This window comes from Sphaerodactylus townsendi, linkage group LG11 (genome assembly GCF_021028975.2).
Source record: "Sphaerodactylus townsendi isolate TG3544 linkage group LG11, MPM_Stown_v2.3, whole genome shotgun sequence".
NCBI classification, from domain to species: Eukaryota; Metazoa; Chordata; class Lepidosauria; order Squamata; family Sphaerodactylidae; genus Sphaerodactylus; species Sphaerodactylus townsendi.
Window position 1 is genome coordinate 7,635,755 of NC_059435.1, and position 20,783 is coordinate 7,656,537.

General features: G+C 69.2%; 1 protein-coding gene across 1 annotated transcript in view; it reads left to right on the forward strand.

Annotated features, from left to right (window-relative positions):
• Nucleotides 1-20,783, forward strand: part of COL15A1 (collagen type XV alpha 1 chain) — a 232,531-nt gene that overhangs the window by 84,235 nt on the left and 127,513 nt on the right. Inside the window, exons 3-4 of the mRNA XM_048511716.1 lie at nucleotides 14,122-14,669; nucleotides 19,788-19,862. Coding sequence (XP_048367673.1) covers nucleotides 14,122-14,669; nucleotides 19,788-19,862 — 623 coding nt within the window. The remainder of the gene's footprint in view (nucleotides 1-14,121; nucleotides 14,670-19,787; nucleotides 19,863-20,783) is intronic.

Genomic DNA, 20,783 nt, shown 5'->3' on the forward strand with positions numbered 1-20,783 from the left:
CCCCCCACCCCCCCCCCCCCCCACCCCCCCCCCCCCCCACCCCCCCCCCCCCCCACCCCCCCCCCCCCCCACCCCCCCCCCCCCCCACCCCCCCCCCCCCCCACCCCCCCCCCCCCCCACCCCCCCCCCCCCCCACCCCCCCCCCCCCCCACCCCCCCCCCCCCCCACCCCCCCCCCCCCCCACCCCCCCCCCCCCCCACCCCCCCCCCCCCCCACCCCCCCCCCCCCCCACCCCCCCCCCCCCCCACCCCCCCCCCCCCCCACCCCCCCCCCCCCCCACCCCCCCCCCCCCCCACCCCCCCCCCCCCCCACCCCCCCCCCCCCCCACCCCCCCCCCCCCCCACCCCCCCCCCCCCCCACCCCCCCCCCCCCCCACCCCCCCCCCCCCCCACCCCCCCCCCCCCCCACCCCCCCCCCCCCCCACCCCCCCCCCCCCCCACCCCCCCCCCCCCCCACCCCCCCCCCCCCCCACCCCCCCCCCCCCCCACCCCCCCCCCCCCCCACCCCCCCCCCCCCCCACCCCCCCCCCCCCCCACCCCCCCCCCCCCCCACCCCCCCCCCCCCCCACCCCCCCCCCCCCCCACCCCCCCCCCCCCCCACCCCCCCCCCCCCCCACCCCCCCCCCCCCCCACCCCCCCCCCCCCCCACCCCCCCCCCCCCCCACCCCCCCCCCCCCCCACCCCCCCCCCCCCCCACCCCCCCCCCCCCCCACCCCCCCCCCCCCCCACCCCCCCCCCCCCCCACCCCCCCCCCCCCCCACCCCCCCCCCCCCCCACCCCCCCCCCCCCCCACCCCCCCCCCCCCCCACCCCCCCCCCCCCCCACCCCCCCCCCCCCCCACCCCCCCCCCCCCCCACCCCCCCCCCCCCCCACCCCCCCCCCCCCCCACCCCCCCCCCCCCCCACCCCCCCCCCCCCCCACCCCCCCCCCCCCCCACCCCCCCCCCCCCCCACCCCCCCCCCCCCCCACCCCCCCCCCCCCCCACCCCCCCCCCCCCCCACCCCCCCCCCCCCCCACCCCCCCCCCCCCCCACCCCCCCCCCCCCCCACCCCCCCCCCCCCCCACCCCCCCCCCCCCCCACCCCCCCCCCCCCCCACCCCCCCCCCCCCCCACCCCCCCCCCCCCCCACCCCCCCCCCCCCCCACCCCCCCCCCCCCCCACCCCCCCCCCCCCCCACCCCCCCCCCCCCCCACCCCCCCCCCCCCCCACCCCCCCCCCCCCCCACCCCCCCCCCCCCCCACCCCCCCCCCCCCCCACCCCCCCCCCCCCCCACCCCCCCCCCCCCCCACCCCCCCCCCCCCCCACCCCCCCCCCCCCCCACCCCCCCCCCCCCCCACCCCCCCCCCCCCCCACCCCCCCCCCCCCCCACCCCCCCCCCCCCCCACCCCCCCCCCCCCCCACCCCCCCCCCCCCCCACCCCCCCCCCCCCCCACCCCCCCCCCCCCCCACCCCCCCCCCCCCCCACCCCCCCCCCCCCCCACCCCCCCCCCCCCCCACCCCCCCCCCCCCCCACCCCCCCCCCCCCCCACCCCCCCCCCCCCCCACCCCCCCCCCCCCCCACCCCCCCCCCCCCCCACCCCCCCCCCCCCCCACCCCCCCCCCCCCCCACCCCCCCCCCCCCCCACCCCCCCCCCCCCCCACCCCCCCCCCCCCCCACCCCCCCCCCCCCCCACCCCCCCCCCCCCCCACCCCCCCCCCCCCCCACCCCCCCCCCCCCCCACCCCCCCCCCCCCCCACCCCCCCCCCCCCCCACCCCCCCCCCCCCCCACCCCCCCCCCCCCCCACCCCCCCCCCCCCCCACCCCCCCCCCCCCCCACCCCCCCCCCCCCCCACCCCCCCCCCCCCCCACCCCCCCCCCCCCCCACCCCCCCCCCCCCCCACCCCCCCCCCCCCCCACCCCCCCCCCCCCCCACCCCCCCCCCCCCCCACCCCCCCCCCCCCCCACCCCCCCCCCCCCCCACCCCCCCCCCCCCCCACCCCCCCCCCCCCCCACCCCCCCCCCCCCCCACCCCCCCCCCCCCCCACCCCCCCCCCCCCCCACCCCCCCCCCCCCCCACCCCCCCCCCCCCCCACCCCCCCCCCCCCCCACCCCCCCCCCCCCCCACCCCCCCCCCCCCCCACCCCCCCCCCCCCCCACCCCCCCCCCCCCCCACCCCCCCCCCCCCCCACCCCCCCCCCCCCCCACCCCCCCCCCCCCCCACCCCCCCCCCCCCCCACCCCCCCCCCCCCCCACCCCCCCCCCCCCCCACCCCCCCCCCCCCCCACCCCCCCCCCCCCCCACCCCCCCCCCCCCCCACCCCCCCCCCCCCCCACCCCCCCCCCCCCCCACCCCCCCCCCCCCCCACCCCCCCCCCCCCCCACCCCCCCCCCCCCCCACCCCCCCCCCCCCCCACCCCCCCCCCCCCCCACCCCCCCCCCCCCCCACCCCCCCCCCCCCCCACCCCCCCCCCCCCCCACCCCCCCCCCCCCCCACCCCCCCCCCCCCCCACCCCCCCCCCCCCCCACCCCCCCCCCCCCCCACCCCCCCCCCCCCCCACCCCCCCCCCCCCCCACCCCCCCCCCCCCCCACCCCCCCCCCCCCCCACCCCCCCCCCCCCCCACCCCCCCCCCCCCCCACCCCCCCCCCCCCCCACCCCCCCCCCCCCCCACCCCCCCCCCCCCCCACCCCCCCCCCCCCCCACCCCCCCCCCCCCCCACCCCCCCCCCCCCCCACCCCCCCCCCCCCCCACCCCCCCCCCCCCCCACCCCCCCCCCCCCCCACCCCCCCCCCCCCCCACCCCCCCCCCCCCCCACCCCCCCCCCCCCCCACCCCCCCCCCCCCCCACCCCCCCCCCCCCCCACCCCCCCCCCCCCCCACCCCCCCCCCCCCCCACCCCCCCCCCCCCCCACCCCCCCCCCCCCCCACCCCCCCCCCCCCCCACCCCCCCCCCCCCCCACCCCCCCCCCCCCCCACCCCCCCCCCCCCCCACCCCCCCCCCCCCCCACCCCCCCCCCCCCCCACCCCCCCCCCCCCCCACCCCCCCCCCCCCCCACCCCCCCCCCCCCCCACCCCCCCCCCCCCCCACCCCCCCCCCCCCCCACCCCCCCCCCCCCCCACCCCCCCCCCCCCCCACCCCCCCCCCCCCCCACCCCCCCCCCCCCCCACCCCCCCCCCCCCCCACCCCCCCCCCCCCCCACCCCCCCCCCCCCCCACCCCCCCCCCCCCCCACCCCCCCCCCCCCCCACCCCCCCCCCCCCCCACCCCCCCCCCCCCCCACCCCCCCCCCCCCCCACCCCCCCCCCCCCCCACCCCCCCCCCCCCCCACCCCCCCCCCCCCCCACCCCCCCCCCCCCCCACCCCCCCCCCCCCCCACCCCCCCCCCCCCCCACCCCCCCCCCCCCCCACCCCCCCCCCCCCCCACCCCCCCCCCCCCCCACCCCCCCCCCCCCCCACCCCCCCCCCCCCCCACCCCCCCCCCCCCCCACCCCCCCCCCCCCCCACCCCCCCCCCCCCCCACCCCCCCCCCCCCCCACCCCCCCCCCCCCCCACCCCCCCCCCCCCCCACCCCCCCCCCCCCCCACCCCCCCCCCCCCCCACCCCCCCCCCCCCCCACCCCCCCCCCCCCCCACCCCCCCCCCCCCCCACCCCCCCCCCCCCCCACCCCCCCCCCCCCCCACCCCCCCCCCCCCCCACCCCCCCCCCCCCCCACCCCCCCCCCCCCCCACCCCCCCCCCCCCCCACCCCCCCCCCCCCCCACCCCCCCCCCCCCCCACCCCCCCCCCCCCCCACCCCCCCCCCCCCCCACCCCCCCCCCCCCCCACCCCCCCCCCCCCCCACCCCCCCCCCCCCCCACCCCCCCCCCCCCCCACCCCCCCCCCCCCCCACCCCCCCCCCCCCCCACCCCCCCCCCCCCCCACCCCCCCCCCCCCCCACCCCCCCCCCCCCCCACCCCCCCCCCCCCCCACCCCCCCCCCCCCCCACCCCCCCCCCCCCCCACCCCCCCCCCCCCCCACCCCCCCCCCCCCCCACCCCCCCCCCCCCCCACCCCCCCCCCCCCCCACCCCCCCCCCCCCCCACCCCCCCCCCCCCCCACCCCCCCCCCCCCCCACCCCCCCCCCCCCCCACCCCCCCCCCCCCCCACCCCCCCCCCCCCCCACCCCCCCCCCCCCCCACCCCCCCCCCCCCCCACCCCCCCCCCCCCCCACCCCCCCCCCCCCCCACCCCCCCCCCCCCCCACCCCCCCCCCCCCCCACCCCCCCCCCCCCCCACCCCCCCCCCCCCCCACCCCCCCCCCCCCCCACCCCCCCCCCCCCCCACCCCCCCCCCCCCCCACCCCCCCCCCCCCCCACCCCCCCCCCCCCCCACCCCCCCCCCCCCCCACCCCCCCCCCCCCCCACCCCCCCCCCCCCCCACCCCCCCCCCCCCCCACCCCCCCCCCCCCCCACCCCCCCCCCCCCCCACCCCCCCCCCCCCCCACCCCCCCCCCCCCCCACCCCCCCCCCCCCCCACCCCCCCCCCCCCCCACCCCCCCCCCCCCCCACCCCCCCCCCCCCCCACCCCCCCCCCCCCCCACCCCCCCCCCCCCCCACCCCCCCCCCCCCCCACCCCCCCCCCCCCCCACCCCCCCCCCCCCCCACCCCCCCCCCCCCCCACCCCCCCCCCCCCCCACCCCCCCCCCCCCCCACCCCCCCCCCCCCCCACCCCCCCCCCCCCCCACCCCCCCCCCCCCCCACCCCCCCCCCCCCCCACCCCCCCCCCCCCCCACCCCCCCCCCCCCCCACCCCCCCCCCCCCCCACCCCCCCCCCCCCCCACCCCCCCCCCCCCCCACCCCCCCCCCCCCCCACCCCCCCCCCCCCCCACCCCCCCCCCCCCCCACCCCCCCCCCCCCCCACCCCCCCCCCCCCCCACCCCCCCCCCCCCCCACCCCCCCCCCCCCCCACCCCCCCCCCCCCCCACCCCCCCCCCCCCCCACCCCCCCCCCCCCCCACCCCCCCCCCCCCCCACCCCCCCCCCCCCCCACCCCCCCCCCCCCCCACCCCCCCCCCCCCCCACCCCCCCCCCCCCCCACCCCCCCCCCCCCCCACCCCCCCCCCCCCCCACCCCCCCCCCCCCCCACCCCCCCCCCCCCCCACCCCCCCCCCCCCCCACCCCCCCCCCCCCCCACCCCCCCCCCCCCCCACCCCCCCCCCCCCCCACCCCCCCCCCCCCCCACCCCCCCCCCCCCCCACCCCCCCCCCCCCCCACCCCCCCCCCCCCCCACCCCCCCCCCCCCCCACCCCCCCCCCCCCCCACCCCCCCCCCCCCCCACCCCCCCCCCCCCCCACCCCCCCCCCCCCCCACCCCCCCCCCCCCCCACCCCCCCCCCCCCCCACCCCCCCCCCCCCCCACCCCCCCCCCCCCCCACCCCCCCCCCCCCCCACCCCCCCCCCCCCCCACCCCCCCCCCCCCCCACCCCCCCCCCCCCCCACCCCCCCCCCCCCCCACCCCCCCCCCCCCCCACCCCCCCCCCCCCCCACCCCCCCCCCCCCCCACCCCCCCCCCCCCCCACCCCCCCCCCCCCCCACCCCCCCCCCCCCCCACCCCCCCCCCCCCCCACCCCCCCCCCCCCCCACCCCCCCCCCCCCCCACCCCCCCCCCCCCCCACCCCCCCCCCCCCCCACCCCCCCCCCCCCCCACCCCCCCCCCCCCCCACCCCCCCCCCCCCCCACCCCCCCCCCCCCCCACCCCCCCCCCCCCCCACCCCCCCCCCCCCCCACCCCCCCCCCCCCCCACCCCCCCCCCCCCCCACCCCCCCCCCCCCCCACCCCCCCCCCCCCCCACCCCCCCCCCCCCCCACCCCCCCCCCCCCCCACCCCCCCCCCCCCCCACCCCCCCCCCCCCCCACCCCCCCCCCCCCCCACCCCCCCCCCCCCCCACCCCCCCCCCCCCCCACCCCCCCCCCCCCCCACCCCCCCCCCCCCCCACCCCCCCCCCCCCCCACCCCCCCCCCCCCCCACCCCCCCCCCCCCCCACCCCCCCCCCCCCCCACCCCCCCCCCCCCCCACCCCCCCCCCCCCCCACCCCCCCCCCCCCCCACCCCCCCCCCCCCCCACCCCCCCCCCCCCCCACCCCCCCCCCCCCCCACCCCCCCCCCCCCCCACCCCCCCCCCCCCCCACCCCCCCCCCCCCCCACCCCCCCCCCCCCCCACCCCCCCCCCCCCCCACCCCCCCCCCCCCCCACCCCCCCCCCCCCCCACCCCCCCCCCCCCCCACCCCCCCCCCCCCCCACCCCCCCCCCCCCCCACCCCCCCCCCCCCCCACCCCCCCCCCCCCCCACCCCCCCCCCCCCCCACCCCCCCCCCCCCCCACCCCCCCCCCCCCCCACCCCCCCCCCCCCCCACCCCCCCCCCCCCCCACCCCCCCCCCCCCCCACCCCCCCCCCCCCCCACCCCCCCCCCCCCCCACCCCCCCCCCCCCCCACCCCCCCCCCCCCCCACCCCCCCCCCCCCCCACCCCCCCCCCCCCCCACCCCCCCCCCCCCCCACCCCCCCCCCCCCCCACCCCCCCCCCCCCCCACCCCCCCCCCCCCCCACCCCCCCCCCCCCCCACCCCCCCCCCCCCCCACCCCCCCCCCCCCCCACCCCCCCCCCCCCCCACCCCCCCCCCCCCCCACCCCCCCCCCCCCCCACCCCCCCCCCCCCCCACCCCCCCCCCCCCCCACCCCCCCCCCCCCCCACCCCCCCCCCCCCCCACCCCCCCCCCCCCCCACCCCCCCCCCCCCCCACCCCCCCCCCCCCCCACCCCCCCCCCCCCCCACCCCCCCCCCCCCCCACCCCCCCCCCCCCCCACCCCCCCCCCCCCCCACCCCCCCCCCCCCCCACCCCCCCCCCCCCCCACCCCCCCCCCCCCCCACCCCCCCCCCCCCCCACCCCCCCCCCCCCCCACCCCCCCCCCCCCCCACCCCCCCCCCCCCCCACCCCCCCCCCCCCCCACCCCCCCCCCCCCCCACCCCCCCCCCCCCCCACCCCCCCCCCCCCCCACCCCCCCCCCCCCCCACCCCCCCCCCCCCCCACCCCCCCCCCCCCCCACCCCCCCCCCCCCCCACCCCCCCCCCCCCCCACCCCCCCCCCCCCCCACCCCCCCCCCCCCCCACCCCCCCCCCCCCCCACCCCCCCCCCCCCCCACCCCCCCCCCCCCCCACCCCCCCCCCCCCCCACCCCCCCCCCCCCCCACCCCCCCCCCCCCCCACCCCCCCCCCCCCCCACCCCCCCCCCCCCCCACCCCCCCCCCCCCCCACCCCCCCCCCCCCCCACCCCCCCCCCCCCCCACCCCCCCCCCCCCCCACCCCCCCCCCCCCCCACCCCCCCCCCCCCCCACCCCCCCCCCCCCCCACCCCCCCCCCCCCCCACCCCCCCCCCCCCCCACCCCCCCCCCCCCCCACCCCCCCCCCCCCCCACCCCCCCCCCCCCCCACCCCCCCCCCCCCCCACCCCCCCCCCCCCCCACCCCCCCCCCCCCCCACCCCCCCCCCCCCCCACCCCCCCCCCCCCCCACCCCCCCCCCCCCCCACCCCCCCCCCCCCCCACCCCCCCCCCCCCCCACCCCCCCCCCCCCCCACCCCCCCCCCCCCCCACCCCCCCCCCCCCCCACCCCCCCCCCCCCCCACCCCCCCCCCCCCCCACCCCCCCCCCCCCCCACCCCCCCCCCCCCCCACCCCCCCCCCCCCCCACCCCCCCCCCCCCCCACCCCCCCCCCCCCCCACCCCCCCCCCCCCCCACCCCCCCCCCCCCCCACCCCCCCCCCCCCCCACCCCCCCCCCCCCCCACCCCCCCCCCCCCCCACCCCCCCCCCCCCCCACCCCCCCCCCCCCCCACCCCCCCCCCCCCCCACCCCCCCCCCCCCCCACCCCCCCCCCCCCCCACCCCCCCCCCCCCCCACCCCCCCCCCCCCCCACCCCCCCCCCCCCCCACCCCCCCCCCCCCCCACCCCCCCCCCCCCCCACCCCCCCCCCCCCCCACCCCCCCCCCCCCCCACCCCCCCCCCCCCCCACCCCCCCCCCCCCCCACCCCCCCCCCCCCCCACCCCCCCCCCCCCCCACCCCCCCCCCCCCCCACCCCCCCCCCCCCCCACCCCCCCCCCCCCCCACCCCCCCCCCCCCCCACCCCCCCCCCCCCCCACCCCCCCCCCCCCCCACCCCCCCCCCCCCCCACCCCCCCCCCCCCCCACCCCCCCCCCCCCCCACCCCCCCCCCCCCCCACCCCCCCCCCCCCCCACCCCCCCCCCCCCCCACCCCCCCCCCCCCCCACCCCCCCCCCCCCCCACCCCCCCCCCCCCCCACCCCCCCCCCCCCCCACCCCCCCCCCCCCCCACCCCCCCCCCCCCCCACCCCCCCCCCCCCCCACCCCCCCCCCCCCCCACCCCCCCCCCCCCCCACCCCCCCCCCCCCCCACCCCCCCCCCCCCCCACCCCCCCCCCCCCCCACCCCCCCCCCCCCCCACCCCCCCCCCCCCCCACCCCCCCCCCCCCCCACCCCCCCCCCCCCCCACCCCCCCCCCCCCCCACCCCCCCCCCCCCCCACCCCCCCCCCCCCCCACCCCCCCCCCCCCCCACCCCCCCCCCCCCCCACCCCCCCCCCCCCCCACCCCCCCCCCCCCCCACCCCCCCCCCCCCCCACCCCCCCCCCCCCCCACCCCCCCCCCCCCCCACCCCCCCCCCCCCCCACCCCCCCCCCCCCCCACCCCCCCCCCCCCCCACCCCCCCCCCCCCCCACCCCCCCCCCCCCCCACCCCCCCCCCCCCCCACCCCCCCCCCCCCCCACCCCCCCCCCCCCCCACCCCCCCCCCCCCCCACCCCCCCCCCCCCCCACCCCCCCCCCCCCCCACCCCCCCCCCCCCCCACCCCCCCCCCCCCCCACCCCCCCCCCCCCCCACCCCCCCCCCCCCCCACCCCCCCCCCCCCCCACCCCCCCCCCCCCCCACCCCCCCCCCCCCCCACCCCCCCCCCCCCCCACCCCCCCCCCCCCCCACCCCCCCCCCCCCCCACCCCCCCCCCCCCCCACCCCCCCCCCCCCCCACCCCCCCCCCCCCCCACCCCCCCCCCCCCCCACCCCCCCCCCCCCCCACCCCCCCCCCCCCCCACCCCCCCCCCCCCCCACCCCCCCCCCCCCCCACCCCCCCCCCCCCCCACCCCCCCCCCCCCCCACCCCCCCCCCCCCCCACCCCCCCCCCCCCCCACCCCCCCCCCCCCCCACCCCCCCCCCCCCCCACCCCCCCCCCCCCCCACCCCCCCCCCCCCCCACCCCCCCCCCCCCCCACCCCCCCCCCCCCCCACCCCCCCCCCCCCCCACCCCCCCCCCCCCCCACCCCCCCCCCCCCCCACCCCCCCCCCCCCCCACCCCCCCCCCCCCCCACCCCCCCCCCCCCCCACCCCCCCCCCCCCCCACCCCCCCCCCCCCCCACCCCCCCCCCCCCCCACCCCCCCCCCCCCCCACCCCCCCCCCCCCCCACCCCCCCCCCCCCCCACCCCCCCCCCCCCCCACCCCCCCCCCCCCCCACCCCCCCCCCCCCCCACCCCCCCCCCCCCCCACCCCCCCCCCCCCCCACCCCCCCCCCCCCCCACCCCCCCCCCCCCCCACCCCCCCCCCCCCCCACCCCCCCCCCCCCCCACCCCCCCCCCCCCCCACCCCCCCCCCCCCCCACCCCCCCCCCCCCCCACCCCCCCCCCCCCCCACCCCCCCCCCCCCCCACCCCCCCCCCCCCCCACCCCCCCCCCCCCCCACCCCCCCCCCCCCCCACCCCCCCCCCCCCCCACCCCCCCCCCCCCCCACCCGACCACCCCCCCCCACCCCTCACCCCGCCCCCCCTCCCCCCCCCCCACCCCCCCCCCCCCCCCGCAGACCCCCCCCAACTCCCCCCCAAACCCCCCCCCCCCCAACCCCCCCCTTCCCCCCCCCCCCCCACCCCCCCCCACGTGCCCCGGGCACAGTTCCCCCTCGCTACGGCTTTTTGAAATGTGGTGACCAGAAGGTGACCAGAACTGAACATAGTACTCCAAGGGTCGCGGTGCAGCACCAAACGTGTCTTTATATAAGGGCATGAACTAATCTTTTGCAGTTTTGTTCTCAGTTTCCTTTCCTAATTATCCCCAGCATAGAGTTTGCCTTTTTTTCACGCTGCCATGCATTGAGTTGACATTCCCATGGAACTATCAACTAAGGCGCCCAAATCCCTTTCCTGGTCTGTTGACTGATAGCACTGACCCCTGTAAGCGTGTATGTGAGGTTTGGATTTTTTTGCTTCTTCGATTGCATCGCATTTACAGCTACGGTGAACTGCATTTTGCCATTTTCTTAGCCCACTCACCTAATTTATCAAGGTCGCTTGGAGCTCTTCGCAATCCTTTGTGGTTCTTACCACCCTACATAATTTGGTATCATCTGCAAACTTGGCCACCACACTACCACCCTACTTCCAGGTCGATTTATGAATAAGTTAAAGAGCTTGCTGGTCCCAAAGCGGATCCTTGGGGGGACACACCACTCCCTACATCTCTCTCCATTGTGAGAACTTCCCATTTATACCCACCCTTTGTTTCCTGTTCCTCAAGCCAGTTTTTTTAATCCCATGGGGAGGGACTTCCTACTTATTCCCTTCATTGCTGAGTTTTCTCAACAGTCTCTGGTGAGGAACTTTGTCAAAAGCCTTTTGGAAATCCAAGTAGACAATAATGTCCACTGGTTCCCCGCATATCCACATGTCTGTTTACACCCTCAAAGAACTCTAGTAAGTTTGTAAGACAGGACTTACCTCTACAAAAGCCATGCTGACTCTTCCTCAAGCAGGTCTTGCTTTTCTATGTTTATCAACGGTTTATCTTTAATGATAGATTCTACTAATTTACCAGGAACAGATGTCAAACTGACTGGCCTGTAATTTCCGGGTCCCCCCTAGACCCTTTCTTAAAGATTGGTGTGACATTTGGCCATCTTCCAGTCTTCAGGGATGGAGCCTGATTTCAGGGATAAGTTGCATATTAATGTTGAGAACATCAGCAATTTCATGCTTGAGAGCTCTTTAAGAACTCTTGGATGAAGATACGAAATCTGGGCCAGGGGATTTGGTAGCACATTTAGTTTATCAATGGCTGCTTGAGAACTTCTTCCTTGTCTACCACTAACTTCGCTAGTTCCTCGGATTCACCTCCCTAAGAAGCTTGGTTCAGGTGCAGGAATTTTCCTCACCTCCCTCTTGGAGTGAACGAAGATGCAAAGAGATTCATTCAAGCTTCTCTACCCAATCTCCCTGTCATGCGCTTTTAGCACACCTTTTGTTCCTTCATCGTCCTAGCGGACCTACCGCTTCCCTAGCTGGCTTCCTGGCTTTTGATGTACTTGAAGAACTTGTTTGTTGCTATGATCTTGATGTTTGCAGCCATGCGTTCCCTCATAATCGCTTTTGCCTATACCCTTACAGCTAACTTTGCTTCTCTTTTGCCACCATTTGTGTTCTCTCTCTGGTATTCTTCATCAGATTAAAGTTGGACTTCCATTTTCTAAAAGACATCTTTTTTTCCTAATAATTACCTCAACCTCCCACTTGTTGATTGTTAACCATGGTGGCTTTCTTTTTTGGACTGAAACTGCCTTTCAGCTAACCTGAGGAACACATTCCAGCTGAGCTTTTAAGACTGATGTTTTAAATAACCTCCAAGCACCTTATGGACATTTTTGACTCTTCTTGATTTTCCCTTTCAGCTTCCTGCGCACTATCCCCCTCATCTTTGAGAAATTTCCCTTTCTGAGAGGAGCAAATGGCAGCTTCGCATTAGTAGTTGATAAACTTGTTAGCATGCAGAGATACTGAAGATCTGAATATCAGCTTCCTGAATCAGCTTCCTGGCACTATCCCCCTCATCTTTTGAGAAATTTTCCCTTTCTGAGAGAGCAAATGTAACACATTAATGTGGCTTACATAAATGTGGCCAACTTACAATGTAACCCACATCTAGATATCAGCTTCCTGAATCGGCTTCCTAAGCACCTATCCCCCATCATGCTTTGAGAATTTCTACCTCCCTTTCTGAAGGCAAATGTAACTACATTAGTAGTTGTCACTTGTTCGCATGCAGAGATACTGAATCTAGATATCAGCTTCCTGAATCAGCTTCCTGCGCACTATCCCCCTCATCTTTGAGAAATTTCCCTTTCTGAAGGCAAATGTAACTACATTAATGTAACTACATAAATGTAACTACATGTAACTACATCTAGATATCAGCTTCCTGAATCAGCTTCCTGCGCACTATCCCCCTCATCTTTGAGAAATTTCCCTTTCTGAAGGCAAATGTAACTACATTAGTAGTTGTCACTTGTTCGCATGCAGAGATACTGAATCGAGAGACTCGTGCCAAAAGTAGGCTGAGGGATGGCAGGCAATCACATAAGAAAATGGGGTGCAACAGTAAATATTAATAATAATAGAACTACCACTACTATTGCACTCTGGGAGAGTATGAACTAAATACTTACCTGAATTAATACGGATGACCCTGAATCTATTTGTTATAATGGTTAAAAATAAGTTGAACTTACCTGTTGGATGTAGTCGACAAGAAATGATTGTATTTATAACTAATGAAATATAAAAAAATATGAACAATGATATAAACTCATGTATATAGATATACATAAGAACATAAAAACATAAGAACATAAGAACTAGCCAGCTGGATCAGACCAGAGTCCATCTAGTCCAGCTCTCTGCTACTTGCAGTGGCCCACCAGTTGCCTTTGGGAGCTCACATACAGGATGTGAAAGCAATGGCCTTCTGCGGCTGCTCCTGAGCCCCTGGTCTGCTAAGGCATTTGCAATCTGAGATCAAGGAGGATCAAGATTGGTAGCCATAGATCGACTTCTTCTCCATAAATGAGTCCATCCAGGTTAGTGGCCATCACCACCTCCTGTGGCAGCATATTCCAAACACCAATCACACGTTGCGTGAAGAAGTGTTTCCTTTGATTAGTCCTAATTCTCCACCCCCCCCACCCCCCCAGCATTTTCAATGGATGCCCCCTGGTTCTAGTATTGTGAGAAAGAGAGAAAAATTTCTCTGTGTCAACATTTTCTACCCCATGCATAATTTTATAGACTTCAATCATATCCCCCCTCAGCCATCTCCTCTCCAAACTAAAGAGTCCCAAACGCTGCAGCCTCTCCTCATAAGGAAGGTGCTCCAGTCCCTCAATCATCCTCGTTGCCCTTCTTTGCACTTTTTCTATCTCTTCGATATCCTTTTTGAGATGTGGCGACCAGAACTGAACACAGGACTCCAAGTGCAGTCGCACCACGGCTTTGAAATATTAGTTATAGCCAGAGTGCAACAGTAGTGGTAGTTCTATTATAGGCAATAGGCAATGCCATTTCTGCCCTTGGTGAAAACCGTCTCTCCCCAGGCAGGCGGGCGGGCGGGTGGGCAGGCAGGGCAGGGCAGGGCGGGCACTTTCGTCTTTCTATTCAACTTAGCTTAGTATCCTAGGCATGTCAATTCACGGTTGAGTAACAGTAACCTTCCAGGGTTTTCAAGGCAAGAGGTGCTCAAAGCTTCTTTGCCATTGCCTGTTTCAGCACAGCGACCCTGCACTTCCTGGGTGGTCTCCCATCCAAATACTAACCAGGGCAGACCCTGCTTAGCTTCTGAGATTTCAAAAACCGAGTTGTCCGGGCTGCCCAGATCAGGTTGAGGGTGCATTATAGGCAGTTTGTATGGAGTTTGTACGGGAGCAGCAGTGGCGTAGTGGCTAAGAGCAGTGGCTAAGAGCAGGTGAACTCTGATCTGGAGGAACCGGGTTTGATTCCCAGCTCTGCCACTTGAGTTGTGGAGACTTATCTGAGGAATTCAGATAAGTCTGTGCACTCCCACACACACCAGCTGGGTGACCTTGGGCTAGTCACAGCTTCTCGGAGCTTTCTCAGCCCCACCCACCTCACAGGGTGTTTGTTGTGAGGGGGGAAGGGCAAGGAGATTGTAAGCCCCTTTGAGCCTCCTACAGGAGAGAAAGGGGGGATATAAATCCAAACTCTTCTTCTTCTTCTTCTTCTAGCTTTTTTTTGCACGAGAACAGTAAATGACGGAATCCGTATTTTGTGTTCTTCTCTTGTGCTACAGAAAGAGGATCAAAAGGGCACTTGGACCTCACAGAACTAATAGGCGTCCCGCTGCCCCCTTCCGTCTCTTTTATCACTGGCTACGGAGGGTTTCCAGCATACAGTTTTGGACCAGATGCTAACATTGGCCGCCTGACAAGGACTCTGATACCTCAGCGGTTCTACAGAGATTTTGCTGTCACCGTCACCGTCAAACCAAACAGTGACCACGGAGGAGTGTTGTTTGCCATCACCGATGCCTTTCAGAAGAAAATTTACTTGGGAGTCCGTCTGTCGCCCGTGGATGATGGCACCCAGAGGATAATTATGTATTACACCGAACCCAGTTCGCACATATCTCGAGAGGCAGCTTCATTCAAGGTCCCAGTGATGACCAACAAATGGAATCGCTTTACATTGACGGTGCAGGAAAATGACATTGTGCTGTTCATGGACTGCGAAGAATATCACAGGATCCAGTTTCAGCGATCTACTCAGGCTCTATTCTTTGAGCCCAGTTCGGGAATATTTGTTGGGAATGCTGGAGCTACAGGACTAGAAAGATTTACCGTAAGTACCACAACCTCGTACTTTTCTGGGTGATCTTGTTTCAAGGTATTATTGGTCAATTACCCGCTGCTGGCGTTCCTCGCCCTTGCCCTGCTCTGGCGTGAAAAATCATGCCAGAAGTGTTCTCGGTTTCCCCATGGAAAGTGAGAAGCACACGAAGGCAAGAGGACGTGCGTTGGGAAAAGAAATCTTGCTGCAGTGCACAGGGTGTAGTGGTTAAGAGCAGGTGCGCTCTAATCTGGAGAACCGGGTTTGACTCCCCACTCTGCCACTTGAGCTGTGGAGGCTTATCCGGGGAACTAGATTAGCTTGTGCACTCCATCACATGCCAGCTGGGTGACCTTTGGCTAGTCCCAGCCAGAGTCGTAGCAAGGGGGAACTGCCCCTGGGGCATGCGTGTGCCTTGCGCCCCGCCACACTCCGGAGCGCCCCCGCCACGTCCATGCACCTGGTGCGTCATGCCCCACCCTGCCCTCTTGGCACTACGCCACTGGCCACAGCTCTTTGGAGCTCTCTTAGCCCCACCCACCTCACAGGGTGTTTGTTGTAGGGGCGGGGAAGAGAATGGAGATAAAATAAGTATCACGGGATTAATCGCGAGTGGGGAAATCGCTGTAGTTCCTCGATTTTTTTAAAAAAAGGAAAACCATATATTACTGGAATTGGCAGGAGAAGAGCCTGCAGAACCAATGTCCTGGAGTCACCTTCAGCAAATGGCAGTAGGGAGAATCCCTTCCATTGCATACAAAATGTTGGGCGCGAGCTGAGGGTGGAACTGACCAGAGAGCAAAAACGGTCGGGCGGGAGACATAAGATGCTTCCTGAGCTCTGCATTCGGCACAGCCAGGCAGGAGATGTCTTGTAGGTGGCTTAGGGGGGAAAGGTGCCCGTTGAAGCATTTTTTAAAAAGAACATAAGAACATAAGAACAAGCCTGCTGGATCAGACCAGAGTCCATCTAGTCCAGCTCTCTGCTACTCGCAGTGGCCCACCAGGTGCCTTGGGGAGCTCACATGCAGGACGTGAAAGCAATGGCCTTCTGCTGCTGCTGCTGCTCCTGAGCACCTGGTCTGCTAAGGCATTTGCAATCTCAGATCAAGGAGGATCAAGATTGGGAGCCATAGATCGACTTCTCCTCCATAAATCTGTCCAAGCCCCTTTGAAAGCTATCCAGGTTATTGGCCATCACCACCTCCTGTGGCAGCATATTCCAAACACCAATCCCACGTTGCATGAAGAAGTGTTTCCTTTGATTAGTCCTAATTCTTCCCCCCAGCATTTTCAATGGATGCCCCCTGGTTCGAGTATTGTGAGAAAGAGAGAAAAATGTCTCTCTGTCAACATTTTCTACCCCATGCATAATTGTATAGACTTCAATCATATCCCCCCTCAGACATCTCCTCTCCAAACTAAAGAGTCCCAAACGCTGCCGCCTCTCCTCATAAGGAAGGTGCTCCAATCCTTCAATCATCCTCGTTGCCCTTCTCTGCACTTTTTCTACCTCTTCAATATCCTTTTTGAGATGTGGCGACCAGAACTGAACACAGGACCCCAAGTGCGGTCGCGCCACGGCTTTCTGGGCTGTGTGGCTGTGGTCTGGTAGATCTTGTTCCTAAAGTTTCGCCTGCATCTGTGGTTGGCATCTTGATGCAGGTGAAACGTTAGGAACAGATGCAGGCAAAAATGTTGGGCACAAGATCTGCCAGACCACAGCCACACAGCCCGGAAATCCCACAACATCCAGTCGAGGAACTATCTTTGTCGTTATGCAGACACACATAAGAGAATCTTAGCTGCTCAGAAGATGGATCTGCTGCCCATTGAAAAGCATTGGGTTGACCTGCCCTCCACGGACCAACTTCGTTTTTTAGTTTTTTCTTACTGCATAGAAAAACCTTTTTCCTAATGGCACAGAAAAACTAAGTTGGTCCGTGGAGGGCAGGTCAACCCAATGCTTTTCAATGGGCAACATTCCCCTCTGACACCTTTGCTGTCAGGAAAGCACCCAGAAGCCACCTTTTTAAAAAATGTTCCCCGAATGTCTTATTTTGGGTGTGTGGAGTGAAAAGAGGCAATCGCCTCTTTTCAAGATGTCCCGCAGACGTCTTTTTTTGTGCTGTGCAGAATTGACCTCTGCTATTTTTAAAAAATTCCAACATAATTTTAATCCAATCCAATCCAATCCAGAAACCTTTATTAGGCATAAACCAGAAGTACCATACATTCCAAGTACAAAAACAGGATCATTGTTATATATCATGTAGCAATCGTAATAAAAAGACAATGTGTGTAACGTAAGTAGCAAGGAACCAAGAATCGCGTCACACACTCAGACGGAGAGAAATATATACATTTCGTGTAATATAATTCATTCAGTATATAACAGTACAAAAACAAACTAGTAGTATAATTAAATCAACAGATATTAAATCCAAGTAACGTCCAGGAAAATAACGTATCAATTTTTCTTCAACCAAAGAAATGGGTCTTATTGACGCCCAATTATGTTTCTCTCTGGAAACCATAAGTTCATAAGTAATGCTTGAGTCTCAAACGCCTCACGCGTTTGAAAGCGTTTTCGTTGATGTCTTCCTCAGGAGAAGAAGTACCATACATTCCAAGTACAAAAACAGGATCATTGTCATATATCTTGTAGAACATGGATTAAAAATGCAGCAACTGCTTCAGAAATTTCTACATGAGGGCTGTTCAATAGCTTAGACATTTTTAGTTTGTCTGAGAGAAACATACATTCTAGAGGTAGTAAAGCTCCCAGATCGGTTCTAATATCATTATACCTCCAACAGTAAAGCAGGATATGAGGGATTGAGTCCATAGCGTTGGGACAGTACCGACAACCACGCTCCCTTTGTGGGATGTTAAGGAAACGACCTTGAAGATAGACAGAGGGGAAGGAGTTGCACCTTGCTCTGGTCATGACTCATCTGCAATTTTAATCACTTTATTAAGCATGCTAGAAATAGGCAGATGAGTTGTATGAATTTTGTGGCCACCAAGTAGAGTGAGAAAGCCGCCATAGAGCTGTATTTATACGTGTGAAACGAAGTGCTTAAGGATAATGTATCCCTGTGTATGCCGTGCTGCTAAAACGAAATCAATCCAACAAAGACGTTATCAGCTTAAGTAAGCCATCTTCCCGCTGAGTCTTGCTTGGAGCTGACAGCCAGCCTGGTTCCAGAGGAAACGGGGAAGTTGGCCAAAGGGAAAAAACTGGAGCCAACTGAAAACAAAGATCTCAAGTTTTGTTTTCTCTCATTTAATCAAATGGTAATATCAACTGTCGTGAAAGAATTTAGTGTCATGCCTCGCAAAGAAAAAATGGGTCAAGAAGACTTCCTGGCAGATGGCAGGAGCCCTGCGATCCCAAGCTATGTTGGGGAGGAGCAGCGGAGTTCCTCTCCCAGATCACAAGTAAAGCACAATTCATAATTGTGCTGCAACCAAAATTGTGTCATTGGGTGCTTTTCTGCTCAACTCTTGGCAATCGTGTCCTGGAACACACAGAGTTTTCCATTCTTCCAGAAACCAAGAAATTGACTTCTACTGCTCTTTTGCCTGTTAACTTTTAGCCATTTGTTGTCTCTGCTGTCTGTGCACGGAAATCACAAATAGGGTGGGCGGTTCCAAAGAGGGAGACCTGGAGACTGGGCGGGGTGGGGGTGGGGAGCTGGTAGAGGGTAGATTTTGGGGAGAGGAGGGACTTTAGCAAGGTATAATGCAGTGATGGCGAACCTATGGCACTGGTGCCAGAGGTGGCACTCAGAGCCCTCTCTGTGGGCATGCACACACAGGGTTCATCATGCGGAAGGGCAGAAAATCACCTCCCCCCCCCCCATACACAAGTAGGCTGGCTTGGGCTGCTGGGCACGATGCCCCGCGGAGAGCAGGGAGGTCTCGGCTGGCAGGCCTGGTGCCTGTGCTTCGGATGGCTGCTGCCCGAGGGGGGGGGGCAGAGGCAGAGGAGGTGGAGATGCTAGAGAGGTGCAGAGCAGTGCACGTGGGACTTGCTGGAGGCTAGAACAGACTGACCCCTGCTCGAGCGGGTGGGGCGGAGGCAGAGAGGTGGGGTGGAGGCACTTGACCAGCGCAGGGAAGAGTGGTGGATGCACGCGGGACTAAAACCTCAGTATTCAGGGCAAATTGCTGTGTTGGCCCTTTGCGATAAATAAGTGGGTTTTGGGTTGCAATTTGGGCACTCGGTCACAAAAAGGTTCGCCATCACTGGTATAATGTCATAGAGTTCCCCTTCCAAAGTTGCCATTTTCTCCAGTAATGAAAGGGGAGTAATCTCTGTCCTTGGAGAATGGAGCTCTCCAGAGGCGGAGCACTCATGGGGACATGAGGTATCACATGTCCCTGGGCACATGCCAGCTGGTCATGTGGGGAGGGCAGAATCACCCCCCAGACCCCTTCCCTTGGGCCCGCCCTACCAGACTGCCCCTTCAGCCTGAAAGAGCTGTCTGGCAGGGCTGGCGCGGACCAAGGGGGACCCACAGCAGGCTTCTGCTGGCTAGAGTAAGTGGGGAGTGGAGGGGCGGGGTGGGGCGGGGCGGGGCGGGGCGGGGCGGACAGAGCAGGTGGAGGGGCGGGGCGGACAGAGCTCCAGGCTCCGCCCAGGAGGTAAGTTTTGCTTTCATGATTTTTCAGTAGGGCTGCTGTGAGGGATCTGGATTTGTTGAGAACCAGAACGTTTGGCTAGAACAGCGGTCTGCAACCTGCGGCTCTTCAGATGTTCACAGAAGTATCAATTGGCCATGCTGGCAGGGGCTGATGGGATTTGTAGTCTGTGAACATCTGGAGAGCCGCAGGTTGCAGCCTCCTAGAAGGTTGAATTCAACTGAGGCCTTTTATTATCGGTTTCTCTTTTTTATAATTAACAGCACAACATCTTGTCTGAAAAGCTAGGGGGTGGGAGAAGACCTATGTGTGTAGGTGGTGCCAGTTGGCCACACCAGAAGGGCTGATGGGAATTGTAGTCCATGAACATCTGAAGCGCCAGAGTTGGACACCTCTGGCTTAGATCTTGATCAGAGGCAGCAAAATGTGATGTTCTGGGCAGGATGCTATCGTGATGACCGGTTCTTCTTGTTCCACCCAGGGCTCCATTCAACAGCTCACCATTAAACCGGACCCAAAGACCGCCGAGGATCAATGTGAGGATGATGATCCCTACGTGAGTACTTCTACATGCATGTTTTCCACAGAAATGACAAGCAATGGGGTTTAGTAGAGATCTTTCCAGAAGCCTTTGTCCATCGCTCACTAGTGGCCACAGCTCTTGAACTGGAAGTTTGTCAACAGCAGTATTTCCTCCCCAGGCAAGGAGGTTGCCATGGAGGAGCTTGGAGAGAGCCACCTTGTGGTGGTGGTTGTTGTGTTGGACTACGATCTGGGAGAATTGGGATCAGATCCCCACAAATCTTGCCCTTTGACCTGCGGCTAGTCAATCACACTCTCAGTCTTGCAAGATTGTTGAGGGCATAGAAATGAAGAAAGGAGAGCCATGTTTTCCCGAAAATAAGACATCCCCTGAAAATAAGACATAGTAGAGGTTTTGCTGAAGTGCTAAATATAAAGCATCCCCCGAAAGTAAGACGTAGCAAAGTTTTTGTTTGGAAGCTTGCCCGTCGAACAGAACACCAGAGCATGCAGCTGTGGAGCGGAAAAATAAGACATCCCCTGAAAATAAGACATAGCGCATCTTTGGGAGCAAAAATTAATATAAGACACTGTCTTATTGTCGGGGAAACATGGTATGTTGAGAATGTAGTATGTAGAGAAACCCACCTTCTACGTGGGAAGCCTAGTTTTGCAATGTTCATCGTTCACACAGAGTCCGACCAGTTAACTATTAGATACAGGCTCATTCCGCACATGCAGAATAATGCACTTTCAAACTGCTTTCAATGCTCTTTGAAGCTGTGCGGAATGGCAAAATCCACTTGCAAACAGTTGTGAAAGTGGTTTGAAAATGCATTATTTTGCGTGTGCAGAAGGGGCCACAGATACAGCAAGTGGAGACCTGTAGGGACAGGAAATCCCATAACCCCCTTACTTCGTCTTCTCACCATTACTTCTGCATTACCTTTCCAGC